The sequence below is a fragment of the Cydia strobilella genome, chromosome 24 (genome assembly GCF_947568885.1).
Source record: "Cydia strobilella chromosome 24, ilCydStro3.1, whole genome shotgun sequence".
In the NCBI taxonomy this organism is placed as follows: Eukaryota; Metazoa; Arthropoda; class Insecta; order Lepidoptera; family Tortricidae; genus Cydia; species Cydia strobilella.
Window position 1 is genome coordinate 9,789,785 of NC_086064.1, and position 13,425 is coordinate 9,803,209.

Below are 13,425 nucleotides of genomic sequence, written 5' to 3' on the forward strand. Positions count from 1 at the left end.
GCAGGGTCGACTTGGCTGGACTCGGCATTACTGCATTGCGGATCAAGCGTGCAATCACTGGGGGTACAGTTCTAGAGGTCCCGGGAACAACCAGTGGTGACAAGGCCGACCAATTGGCCAGAGCGCTTAAGGAAAAGCTGGGTCCAGAAGCTGTTCGGGTATCAAGACCTGTTAAATGCGCAGAGCTCCGGTTGACAGAGCTGGACGACTCAATATCGCCGGAGGTGATAGTAGCCGCGATCGCCAGCGTCGGCGAGTGCTCGGCAGAACTGGTAAAGACCGGTGAGGTACGTCGAGGCTTTAGAGGACTTGGCACTCTGTGGGTGCGCTGCCCTCTTACGGCAGCCAAGAAGGTCACTCAGGCTGGTCGCCTCCAACTCGGTTGGGGCCTCTCGGCTAAAGTCAGCCTTCTTGAAGAAAGACCCATGAGGTGCTTCCGTTGCCTGCAGATGGGGCACGTTGGGGTCCAATGCACAGCGTCCGTAGACCACAGTGACCGCTGCTACAACTGCGGTCAACCAGGACATAAGAGGTCAGCTTGTTCTGGATCACCACAATGTATTCTGTGTCATGCTGCGGGAAAACCTGCGGACCATAAAATAGGGTCCAAAGCGTGCACCAACCCCAACCCAAAGAAGACCAAACGCGCTGGCGATGGCCCCCGAGCCCCCTCCCAGAATGTTAGCCCCCCCACCGGTGCGGTGGAAGAAGCCGAGATGGACACTGCAATCGCCGACAATTAAAATGACAACAAAAGTGTTGCAAACGAACCTCAATCACTGCGCCAGGGCTCAAGATCTGCTTGTCCAGTCCCTGGCTCAGTGGAGTATTAATGTAGCAGTTGCGGCTGAGCCGTATTGGGTCCCACCGCGAAGCGATTGGGTGTCAGACATAGACGGAGTGGTCGCCTTGGTGGCAGGAGAAGGTCCAGGCACATTCGAAAGCGTAATAAGGGGGAAAGGTTATGTGTCGGCAAAATATGAACGTGTCACTTTTGTCGGCATCTACTTCTCTCCAAATCGCTGTTTGGCCGAATTCGAACGGTTCCTGGCGGAGGTAGGCGCCCGAGTTAGCCAGCTTTATGGCCGAGGGTCAGTGGTCGTCGCGGGAGATTTTAACGCGAAGTCCACTGCGTGGGGTTCGCCGGCGACGGACGTGCGTGGTGAGGTCGTCGAAGAGTGGGCACTTGCGTCAGGGCTGACCCTAGCCAACCAGGGAGTCGCTAACACGTGCGTGCGGCAACAAGGCGGATCAATAGTGGATCTGACTTTCACAAATGCCGCCCTGGCACGCCGTGTCCTCGATTGGAGGGTACTGGAAAACGTGGAGACGATGTCGGATCACCTGTACATTCGCTACGACGTCTCCACATCCCCATTAGCACAATCCGGCCAAAATTGCAGGCTACTGATTGGCGGCGGAGGTCCGAGATGGGCTCTCGGTAAAATGGACCGGGACCTTCTTTTAGAGGCGGCTATTGTACAGGCTTGGCTCCCTTCGCCAGAAGGTGAAATAGTGGTGGAGACGGAAGCATCCTGGTTCCGGGATGCCATGACACTAATATGCGATACGGCGATGCCCCGGGCCAAGCCTCCACCACAAAAAAGGAAGGTGTACTGGTGGACTGCCGAGCTTGCACAGATGCGCAAGGACTGTACAGCCGCGCGGCGTCGGTACACAAGGCAGAGGCGCCGACGAACAGACGAAGACGCAGAAAGGAACCTTTACGCCTTATATAAGGAGGCAAAGAAGTCCCTAAAAGCCGCCATAGGAAATGCCAAGGACGCTGCGAGAGAAGCATTCCTCGACACCTTGAATGCGGACCCTTGGGGTCGGCCTTACAAGCTCGTCAGAAACAAATTGCGCTCCGGGGGCCCCCCGCTCACCCAAACATTGGAACCCGAGTTTGTCAGCGAAGTGGTCTCGGCATTGTTCCCTAGGGGAGCAAACAACAGGCCGCCAACAATGGCACCACCACGAGCAGACGAAGTGGAGGAAGCTGAAGTGCCACCTGTAACAACAGCTGAACTCGGCGTAGCAGTGATTAAGATGCGAGCCAAGAACACTGCCCCTGGTCCAGATGGAGTCCCTGGCCGCGCTTGGGCCCTCGCGTTGAAAGAGCTGGAGCCGCGACTTATCCGTCTTTTCACGGCATGCCTGGAGCAGGGCCGCTTCCCAGTAGAGTGGAAATTAGGAAAACTGGTCCTGCTAAAGAAAGAGGGTCGTCCGGCTGATTCGCCTTCGGCGTACCGGCCGATTGTTTTGCTTGATGAGGTGGGGAAGCTATTCGAGCGCATCATAGCGTCCCGCCTCATCAAGCATTTGCAAGGGGTTGGTCCAGACCTGGCCGGAAATCAATACGGCTTCAGGAGCGGCCGTTCCACAGTGGACGCGATCCTGCAAGTCAAAAGGCTGGCACAGGAGTCTGTTTCTCGGGGCGAGGTCGTCTTGGCTGTGTCGCTAGACATAGCCAACGCCTTCAACACCATGCCCTGGGAAACTGTAAATGAGGCTTTGCGCTACCACAGGGTCCCTCCTCACCTGGCCCATATCATCAGAGCCTATTTAAGTGAGCGATTTGTGACCTGGCCTGGGCAACGAAATTGGGGACAGAAAAGGATGGAGTGCGGTGTCCCTCAGGGATCGGTTTTGGGCCCGCTACTCTGGAATGTTGGCTACGACTGGGTCCTGCGGGGGGCAAACCTTCCTAGAGTCGACATGTTTTGCTATGCCGATGATACGTTGGTGACGGCCCGCGGGCCCAGTTTTCGCGACGCGGCCATTCTGGCAACTGCGGGCGTTGCCCACGTTGTCAGCCGAATAAGGCGGTTGGGCCTGGAAGTCGCCCTACAAAAATCCGAGGCCATCTGTTTTTATGGCCACCGCAGAGGTCCCCCGGTAGGAGCCCGGATCGTAGTAGGCGGGGTCCCGATTGCTGTCAGGCCGACTCTGCGCTACCTCGGCGTTACACTTGACAGCAAATGGAACTTTCGGGCCCATTTCGAAGGCTTGGCTCCAAAACTGCTCAGTGCAGCGGCGGCTCTAGGGCGTATACTCCCGAATTTGGGAGGGCCCAAAGCCTCATGCCGCCGTTTGTATACGGGAGTCGTGCGCTCCATGGCCTTATATGGCGCACCCGTCTGGGCTGACGCCCTTGGAAGGCAAAACCTTACCCAGCTGAGAAAAGCTCAAAGAGCAATGGCGCTGCGGGTAATTCGGGGATACCGTACCATATCTACGGACGGTGCGTGTGCTTTAGCGGGATCCTTGCCCTGGGACCTTGATGCAAGAGCCCTCGCGGCTGTTTACCACTGGCGCGAGGAGATGCGTGAGAGGGATGAGCCACCAGCACCAAGGGAAATAGATGGACGGCGCGAAGCAGCTCATCTGGAAATGGTGGCAAGCTGGGAGGAGAGACTGGCGCATCCAATTGCTGGCCACCATACCATAGAGGCAATACGTCCGGTCCTTAAACAATGGCTTGACCGGAAACATGGCTCCATGACTTTCCGGGTGACGCAGGTCCTCTCAGGACACGGGTGTTTCGGTCGATATCTGTGCAACAGATTGGGCCGAGAACCGACGGCAATATGCCACGAGTGTGGTGCTGCCGAAGACACGTCACAACATACTCTGGCTATATGCCCAGCTTGGACAGAACAGCGGGCCACACTCGTGGCAGTAGTGGGGCGCGATCTCTCCCTGCCTGCCGTGGTGAAAACTATGGCAGACAGCGACAGATCATGGAAAGCGGTGGTCTCTTTCTGCGAAGCCGTAATGGCAAGAAAAGAGACCGCGGAAAGAGAAAGGGAAGAAGACCCGGCCTCCCATCCGATGCGCCGCAAGCGCGTAGGACGGAGGCGTTTGGCGTGCGTCCGTCGACTTCCCCCTTAACGGTACCCGTGGGCGGCAGGCTCGGGGACGTCTGCCGCCTACACGAGGGTCCCGGGGATGGTTAGTACGCCAAATAAGGGCGTACTCCAAGCTGAAGAGGAGTACTTCCTCCGAGGATGAGTCCGCAGTTCGGACAGCGGCTGGCGGGGTTTCGGAAGCGTGATCTCGGTCGTTCCCCGTGCCCCGCCTTATAGCCTCGAGGCGGCCAATAGAGGGGTTTTTAGTGGGTACACCTGGGGCCTCATTAGCCCACAACAGGGAGTCCCACATAACCATCCCGGCCCGTCCCCGCGCCGGGTGGTATGCGTAAAGCATTTTCCCCTTAAAAAAAAAAAAAAAAAAAAAAAGGTTAGGTTAGGTTAGGTTAGGTTAGGTTAGGTTAGGTTAGGTTAGGTTAGGTTAGGTTAGGTTAGGTTAGGTTAGGTTAGGTTAGGTTAGGTTAGGTTAGGTTAGGTTAGGTTAGGTTAGGTTAGGTTAGGTTAGGTTAGGTTAGGTTAGGTTAGGTTAGGTTAGGTTAGGTTAGGTTAGGTTAGGTTAGGTTAGGTTAGGTTAGGTTAGGTTAGGTTAGGTTAGGTTAGGTTAGGTTAGGTTAGGTTAGGTTAGGTTAGGTTAGGTTAGGTTAGGTTAGGTTAGGTTAGGTTAGGTTAGGTTAGGTTAGGTTAGGTTAGGTTAGGTTAGGTTAGGTTAGGTTAGGTTAGGTTAGGTTAGGTTAGGTTAGGTTAGGTTAGGTTAGGTTAGGTTAGGTTAGGTTAGGTTAGGTTAGGTTAGGTTAGGTTAGGTTAGGTTAGGTTAGGTTAGGTTAGGTTAGGTTAGGTTAGGTTAGGTTAGGTTAGGTTAGGTTAGGTTAGGTTAGGTTAGGTTAGGTTAGGTTAGGTTAGGTTAGGTTAGGTTAGGTTAGGTTAGGTTAGGTTAGGTTAGGTTAGGTTAGGTTAGGTTAGGTTAGGTTAGGTTAGGTTAGGTTAGGTTAGGTTAGGTTAGGTTAGGTTAGGTTAGGTTAGGTTAGGTTAGGTTAGGTTAGGTTAGGTTAGGTTAGGTTAGGTTAGGTTAGGTTAGGTTAGGTTAGGTTAGGTTAGGTTAGGTTAGGTTAGGTTAGGTTAGGTTAGGTTAGGTTAGGTTAGGTTAGGTTAGGTTAGGTTAGGTTAGGTTAGGTTAGGTTAGGTTAGGTTAGGTTAGGTTAGGTTAGGTTAGGTTAGGTTAGGTTAGGTTAGGTTAGGTTAGGTTAGGTTAGGTTAGGTTAGGTTAGGTTAGGTTAGGTTAGGTTAGGTTAGGTTAGGTTAGGTTAGGTTAGGTTAGGTTAGGTTAGGTTAGGTTAGGTTAGGTTAGGTTAGGTTAGGTTAGGTTAGGTTAGGTTAGGTTAGGTTAGGTTAGGTTAGGTTAGGTTAGGTTAGGTTAGGTTAGGTTAGGTTAGGTTAGGTTAGGTTAGGTTAGGTTAGGTTAGGTTAGGTTAGGTTAGGTTAGGTTAGGTTAGGTTAGGTTAGGTTAGGTTAGGTTAGGTTAGGTTAGGTTAGGTTAGGTTAGGTTAGGTTAGGTTAGGTTAGGTTAGGTTAGGTTAGGTTAGGTTAGGTTAGGTTAGGTTAGGTTAGGTTAGGTTAGGTTAGGTTAGGTTAGGTTAGGTTAGGTTAGGTTAGGTTAGGTTAGGTTAGGTTAGGTTAGGTTAGGTTAGGTTAGGTTAGGTTAGGTTAGGTTAGGTTAGGTTAGGTTAGGTTAGGTTAGGTTAGGTTAGGTTAGGTTAGGTTAGGTTAGGTTAGGTTAGGTTAGGTTAGGTTAGGTTAGGTTAGGTTAGGTTAGGTTAGGTTAGGTTAGGTTAGGTTAGGTTAGGTTAGGTTAGGTTAGGTTAGGTTAGGTTAGGTTAGGTTAGGTTAGGTTAGGTTAGGTTAGGTTAGGTTAGGTTAGGTTAGGTTAGGTTAGGTTAGGTTAGGTTAGGTTAGGTTAGGTTAGGTTAGGTTAGGTTAGGTTAGGTTAGGTTAGGTTAGGTTAGGTTAGGTTAGGTTAGGTTAGGTTAGGTTAGGTTAGGTTAGGTTAGGTTAGGTTAGGTTAGGTTAGGTTAGGTTAGGTTAGGTTAGGTTAGGTTAGGTTAGGTTAGGTTAGGTTAGGTTAGGTTAGGTTAGGTTAGGTTAGGTTAGGTTAGGTTAGGTTAGGTTAGGTTAGGTTAGGTTAGGTTAGGTTAGGTTAGGTTAGGTTAGGTTAGGTTAGGTTAGGTTAGGTTAGGTTAGGTTAGGTTAGGTTAGGTTAGGTTAGGTTAGGTTAGGTTAGGTTAGGTTAGGTTAGGTTAGGTTAGGTTAGGTTAGGTTAGGTTAGGTTAGGTTAGGTTAGGTTAGGTTAGGTTAGGTTAGGTTAGGTTAGGTTAGGTTAGGTTAGGTTAGGTTAGGTTAGGTTAGGTTAGGTTAGGTTAGGTTAGGTTAGGTTAGGTTAGGTTAGGTTAGGTTAGGTTAGGTTAGGTTAGGTTAGGTTAGGTTAGGTTAGGTTAGGTTAGGTTAGGTTAGGTTAGGTTAGGTTAGGTTAGGTTAGGTTAGGTTAGGTTAGGTTAGGTTAGGTTAGGTTAGGTTAGGTTAGGTTAGGTTAGGTTAGGTTAGGTTAGGTTAGGTTAGGTTAGGTTAGGTTAGGTTAGGTTAGGTTAGGTTAGGTTAGGTTAGGTTAGGTTAGGTTAGGTTAGGTTAGGTTAGGTTAGGTTAGGTTAGGTTAGGTTAGGTTAGGTTAGGTTAGGTTAGGTTAGGTTAGGTTAGGTTAGGTTAGGTTAGGTTAGGTTAGGTTAGGTTAGGTTAGGTTAGGTTAGGTTAGGTTAGGTTAGGTTAGGTTAGGTTAGGTTAGGTTAGGTTAGGTTAGGTTAGGTTAGGTTAGGTTAGGTTAGGTTAGGTTAGGTTAGGTTAGGTTAGGTTAGGTTAGGTTAGGTTAGGTTAGGTTAGGTTAGGTTAGGTTAGGTTAGGTTAGGTTAGGTTAGGTTAGGTTAGGTTAGGTTAGGTTAGGTTAGGTTAGGTTAGGTTAGGTTAGGTTAGGTTAGGTTAGGTTAGGTTAGGTTAGGTTAGGTTAGGTTAGGTTAGGTTAGGTTAGGTTAGGTTAGGTTATAGGGTCTATTCTCGGTCGATTTCGTTCAAATTTGGCATAGGGGCTTTTTTTTACCTGATCTATCTATGGTCTTTCGCTTTTGGTATTGAATCGCCCTGCGTCTGGTACCTCCCATACATTTTTTTGAAAATTTACGGTTTTTAATTTTTTATTAAAAACTTATAATAATTAGGTGTTTGGTTTCTACCCTACCCCAAAATTTCAATAATTGCGCATCGAATGACGTTTTTTACATTAAAATCGGATAATAAATAAAGATTTTAGACCCGGGTTAGATTATTTTTGCATTTTTTTTAATTTTTTTTTAGCGTCCAAAAATTTTGAAAAAAATATATAAGGTAGGCATGCCGTACCTCGTGCACCTACTACGTGGTGCCGATAGCTCGAATTTCAAGTCCATTTTTTTTTATCTCTTACCGTTTTTGAGATATTAATTTTTTAGTGGTAAAAATATAGAGAAACATTGCTATTACCTTCATCAGGCGCCTCGACCGAATTTGTATGGAAAAAGTTAATTCCGACTCGAACTTGACCGAAATTCAGTTTGAGGAAAAATTCTGTATCTTCTAAACGGCTGGTCCGATTTTGATAGGACTTTCAACATTGGTCATGGGATGGAAAATGTAGATTGACGCATCTGTCAAAACTGTCAAAATTGACAGTTTGACAGTTTTTGTCATTTTTACTGAAAATTAACATGTTTTGTTATTGTTTGGTACTAAGTGACATAGTTTAATGTACATAGTGTTGTTTGACATATCTGTCAAATTTGACAGTTTGACGGTTTTTGCCATTTTCAGTGAAAATTCTCATTTTGGGATATAATTTAGCACCAAGTGACATTGTTAAGTGTAGATTTATACTATCTGTCAAATCTGTCAAAATTGACATTTTGTGAAATTTTGACAGTTGGGTCCAAAATCGAAACGGCTGGTCCGATTTTGATAGGAACTTCAACAGTAGTCATGGGATGGAAAATGTAGTTTGACACATCTGTCAAAAATGTCAAAATTGACAGTTTGACAGTTTTTGTCATTTTTAGTGAAAATTAACATGTTTTGTTAAAGTTTGGTACTAAGTGACATAGTTTAATGTACTTAGTGTTGTTTGACATATCTGTCAAATTTGACAGTTTGACAGTTTTTGCCATTTTCAGTGAAAATTCTCATTTTGGGATATAATTTAGCACCAAGTGACATTGTTAAGTGTAGATTTATACTATCTGTCAAATCTGTAAAAATTGACATTTTGTGAAATTTTGACAGTTTTGGGTCCAAAATCGAAACGGCTGGTCCGATTTTGATAGGACTTTCAACATTGGTCATGGGATGGAAAATGTAGATTGACGCATCTGTCAAAACTGTCAAAATTGACAGTTTGACAGTTTTTGTCATTTTTACTGAAAATTAACATGTTTTGTTATTGTTTGGTACTAAGTGACATAGTTTAATGTACATAGTGTTGTTTGACATATCTGTCAAATTTGACAGTTTGACGGTTTTTGCCATTTTCAGTGAAAATTCTCATTTTGGGATATAATTTAGCACCAAGTGACATTGTTAAGTGTAGATTTATACTATCTGTCAAATCTGTCAAAATTGACATTTTGTGAAATTTTGACAGTTGGGTCCAAAATCGAAACGGCTGGTCCGATTTTGATAGGAACTTCAACAGTAGTCATGGGATGGAAAATGTAGTTTGACACATCTGTCAAAAATGTCAAAATTGACAGTTTGACAGTTTTTGTCATTTTTAGTGAAAATTAACATGTTTTGTTAAAGTTTGGTACTAAGTGACATAGTTTAATGTACTTAGTGTTGTTTGACATATCTGTCAAATTTGACAGTTTGACAGTTTTTGCCATTTTCAGTGAAAATTCTCATTTTGGGATATAATTTAGCACCAAGTGACATTGTTAAGTGTAGATTTATACTATCTGTCAAATCTGTAAAAATTGACATTTTGTGAAATTTTGACAGTTTTGGGTCCAAAATCGAAACGGCTGGTCCGATTTTGATAAGAACTTCAACAGTAGTCATGGGATGGAAAATGTAGTTTGACACATCTGTCAAAAATGTCAAAATTGACAGTTTGACAGTTTTGGTCATTTTTAGTGAAAATTAACATGTTTTGTTAAAGTTTGGTACTAAGTGACATAGTTTAATGTACTTAGTGTTGTTTCACATATCTGTCAAATTTGACAGTTTGACAGTTTTTGCCATTTTCAGTGAAAATTCTCATTTTGGGATATAATTTAGCACCAAGTGACATTGTTAAGTGTAGATTTATACTATCTGTCAAATCTGTCAAAATTGACATTTTGTGAAATTTTGACAGTTTTGGGTCCAAAATCGAAACGGCTTGTCCGATTTTGATAGGACCTTCAACATTAGTCATGGGATGGAAAAAGAAAAATGGAAAACCTATTAGGTCAGGTTAGGTTAGGTTAGGTTAGGTTAGGTTAGGTTAGGTTAGGTTAGGTTAGGTTAGGTTAGGTTAGGTTAGGTTAGGTTAGGTTAGGTTAGGTTAGGTTAGGTTAGGTTAGGTTAGGTTAGGTTAGGTTAGGTTAGGTTAGGTTAGGTTAGGTTAGGTTAGGTTAGGTTAGGTTAGGTTAGGTTAGGTTTTTTTTTTTTTTTTTTTTTTTTTTTTTTTTTTTTTTTTTTTTTTTTTTTTTTTTTTTTTTTTTGCCCACCTCCCTCCTCTGTATTATTATTGATATTTATTTTTCAATAGTTGTTTCTTTTTTATATATTTTTCCTCTTTTCTTTCTTTTCTTTACATACTTAGCCTACTTACAGTCTACACTTTCTACACTTGTCAATTACAAAAATGTTACTATAAATTAAATTAAAAATAATAATAAATAATATTAATTAAATTCAGTTAAGGTCAAAATCATTTTTCAATTACATTTACAATTTTACAATTACTATTAATTAATTACACGTAATTATTAATAAAGTTACAATTAATGTCAAACTGTCAAAATCGTGTGCAATTAATATCAAAATCCACAGTCAATGTCAACTTATTATACGTACGTACGTTATGTCACTACTACAATCTATACAAAAATACGCATCTAATACAATTACAATTTAATACAATTAATACAATACAATTAGTTAATTAATAGCGCAGGGGAGCCCCGTGGAGCGCCCCGGAGCGTCTTTGCAAACACCGGTGCTCAAAATGTCAGAATCTACAATTAATGTCCATTTCATCACACGTACCCAATATTATTACAATCCATACAAAAACACGCATCCAACACAATCAATGTCCAATTAGCTCTTTCAATTCAATACAATTGCCTTAACACGCCACCCGCCCGGGACAAGCAATGAGGAGCAGGAAATAGCTCCCCGGAGCAATTTGGCGCACTCGGGAGCAAAACGGAGCACAACGGAACGGAGCGGAGCACAACCAAACAGCAGGGCGGAGCGCCCCGGAGCACGGCGGAGCGCAGAGGAGCGTCCTGGAGCATGGCGGAGCGCAGAGGAGCGCTTTTATGGGGCGCCATTTTGGGAGCATTATCCTTTGTTATGGTTTTGCTCCGCCGTCGGAGCACTTTTTTGGGGCGCCATTTTGGGAGCATTTCCTTATCGCTCCACCGTCGGAGCGTTGAGATGTGGTGCCATTTTGGGAGCATGTTTCTTGGTGGTGTACCCCAAGTAGCCTTCCTGATTGCCCACTCCCCCCATGGCCGCCCTTTCCGTGCCAATGTCTGGCCAGTGGTGAGCGAGACATTTCGCTTTCCTCTGACCCGACACCGGCACGGATGCAGCCATGGGTTGAGCGGGCCCCCTAGTCCGCCTTGGGGTGCCACGTCTCCTATACTGCCGTGGCTCCGTTCTGTCTCGCCGCTCTCCTTATGACGCCCTCCGCGAAGTCCACGAAGTGTTTCCTTATTCCGTCGTCCTCCAGCATCCTCACGAAGTTGCCCTCCGTAACACTCATATCTATTGCGCACTCACAGGCGTACCGCTCGGGGCCATACCTTGGGCATTCCGTGAGGATGTGTGTAACTGTCTCCACGGTTTGTCCGTCGCAGGAGCAATGGGGGTCGTTACTCAGCTTGAACCTGTGGAGGTATTGTTTGAAGCCCCCGTGCCCTGTTAGTAGTTGTGCGATGGTGTTCCTGTTACCCAGTCTCTCCATAATCCTTTTAGCGCCCCGCACATCCCGGAAGAACAGCTTCGTGCCTGAGGCTCTTTCCGTCTCCTCATATCTACTTTGCCACCTTCTCAGGGTCCTGGCTCTTATTATTCTTTTTGCGAACGAGAGAGGGAATTTGTTATACAGCGGGGTCTTTTCCGGGTCTAGGGCCGCCGCCTTGGCTAGCTGGTCCGCCCTCTCATTTCCTTCCAGGCCCACGTGCGCCTTTATCCAAGATAGCTCTATCGGATTTCCCCATGTTAGGGCCTCCTCCAGGTTTTCCCTGATTTTTACTGCTATCGGGTTAAGGGAGTTTGGGTCGGCAACTGCCTGAAGTGAGGACCTAGAGTCACAGTAGATCACTGTCCGGTGTTCCTTGTCCTTCGCCATGCTCGTGGCTTGGTAGAGTGCCATCATTTCGGCTTGGTACACCGAACAGTGATCCGCTAGCCTGAAGCTCGTACTGTCCCGCTCCTCCCCTCCCGACCACCATGTTATCGCGCCGCCTACCTTTCCTTGGATTTTGCTGCCATCCGTGTAGACCCTCCAGGTGTCCCCCTGGGAGGGCCCCTCCGTCAAGTCCTCCTCGGTTTTTGTGAGGCTAAAGGTGAGTCGTTTCCTATCTGCCGGATGCGGGAGTATCGACGGGTGGGCCCTAGGCTGCAGTTTCCCTTCCGGCAACTCCGGGAGGGTTTTGCCTCTCTTTACCTCATAGAGCTCCTTTTGCTCCTGCAGCCTAAGGTCCAGTGGTATTATTTGTGACAGGATTGCCGCTGAGACAGTGGATACTGTGCGGTGGGCTTTGGCTATTTTTATACCGAAAGCTCTGGTTATCCTGTCTAGTTTTTTCCTGGCGTGGACCCTAGTTGCTACACTTCCCCAGGCCCCAGCAGCGTAGAGTATTGTAGGCTCAACTACGGTGTAATAAATGGTTTTCAATATATCCGGGTTTAATCCCCATCGAGTCTTTGCCATTCTGCTTACCACTTTAAAAAGGTTCAGTGCCTTGGTGGAGACATTCTCTATGTGGAGTCCGAACCCCAGGTTTTCGTCTATTGTGAGACCTAGAAGTTTTAGTTTATTGTCCAGGGCGATTTGTGTCGACATCATCTGGAATGTTGGCGTGTCATATTTTAATTTGCGCGTTATTAAGATCGCTTGTGTCTTGTGTGGGGCGAACCGGAGCTTATGCTTCATGCCCCATCTTGCAACCATTTCTAACGCGTCATTGATCTTCCTGTTGAGTTCCTCAGTGGTGTTTGCCCTCGCCATGATGACTATATCATCTGCGAAAGCCTGCAGCTGGGCGCTTCCCCCTTCAGCCTCTCGCAGCAGGGGGTCCAGCTGCAAGTTCCACAGCAGTGGCCCTCCGATCGAGCCTTGGATGCATCCTCTTTCGGTTCTCCGCCTGACCGTCTTCCCGAGATAGTTGAGGGTCACGTTCCTGTCTTCCAAGTAGCTGGAGACGATGCCCATCAGCCACTGGTCTCCGCAGTGGGTACCTAGTTCCCTCAGGATTATTGGCCACCAAGCTCCGTCGAACGCGCCCTCTATATCCAGGGAGACTATGGCCGTCAACATTTTACTATTCAGCCCCTCCTTCGCGTAGGTTATGACATCGTACAGCGCGTCCTCTGTGCTTTTTTGCGCCGTGAAGCCGTATTGTCTGGGATTTAGGCCTGTTCCCTGCGCTAGCTCCCACGTCAGTCTTTTAAAAATCATTTTTTCAAGGACTTTTCCCATTACCGGGAGCAGGCCTATGGGGCGATAGGATTTTGGTACCCCATAGTCTTCCTTTGAAGGTTTTGGGATGATTCTAATATGTGCCTCCTTCCAGCACTTTGGAAAGTATAGAAGCCGAAGGCACTGGTTAAACAGAGCCAGGATCGTGGGGCTGGTCCGGAATGCCCTGTGGCATGTGGTTAGGTTAGGTTAGGTTAGGTTAGGTTAGGTTAGGTTAGGTTAGGTTAGGTTAGGTTAGGTTAGGTTAGGTTAGGTTAGGTTAGGTTAGGTTAGGTTAGGTTAGGTTAGGTTAGGTTAGGTTAGGTTAGGTTAGGTTAGGTTAGGTTAGGTTAGGTTAGGTTAGGTTAGGTTAGGTTAGGTTAGGTTAGGTTAGGTTAGGTTAGGTTAGGTTAGGTTAGGTTAGGTTAGGTTAGGTTAGGTTAGGTTAGGTTAGGTTAGGTTAGGTTAGGTTAGGTTAGGTTAGGTTAGGTTAGGTTAGGTTAGGTTAGGTTAGGTTAGGTTAGGTTAGGTTAGGTTAGGTTAGGTTAGGTTAGGTTAGGTTAGGTTAGGTTAGGTTAGGTTAGGTTA

At 46.3% G+C, this 13,425-nt stretch overlaps 1 protein-coding gene across 1 annotated transcript; it reads right to left on the reverse strand.

The window, feature by feature from the left end:
• Positions 1-10,791: 10,791 nt before the first annotated feature.
• Positions 10,792-12,837, reverse strand: LOC134752525 (uncharacterized). The gene has a single exon (XM_063688219.1). It carries the CDS (start codon positions 12,835-12,837, stop codon positions 10,792-10,794), a length of 2,046 nt encoding a protein of 681 aa, XP_063544289.1.
• Positions 12,838-13,425: the final 588 nt, after the last annotated feature.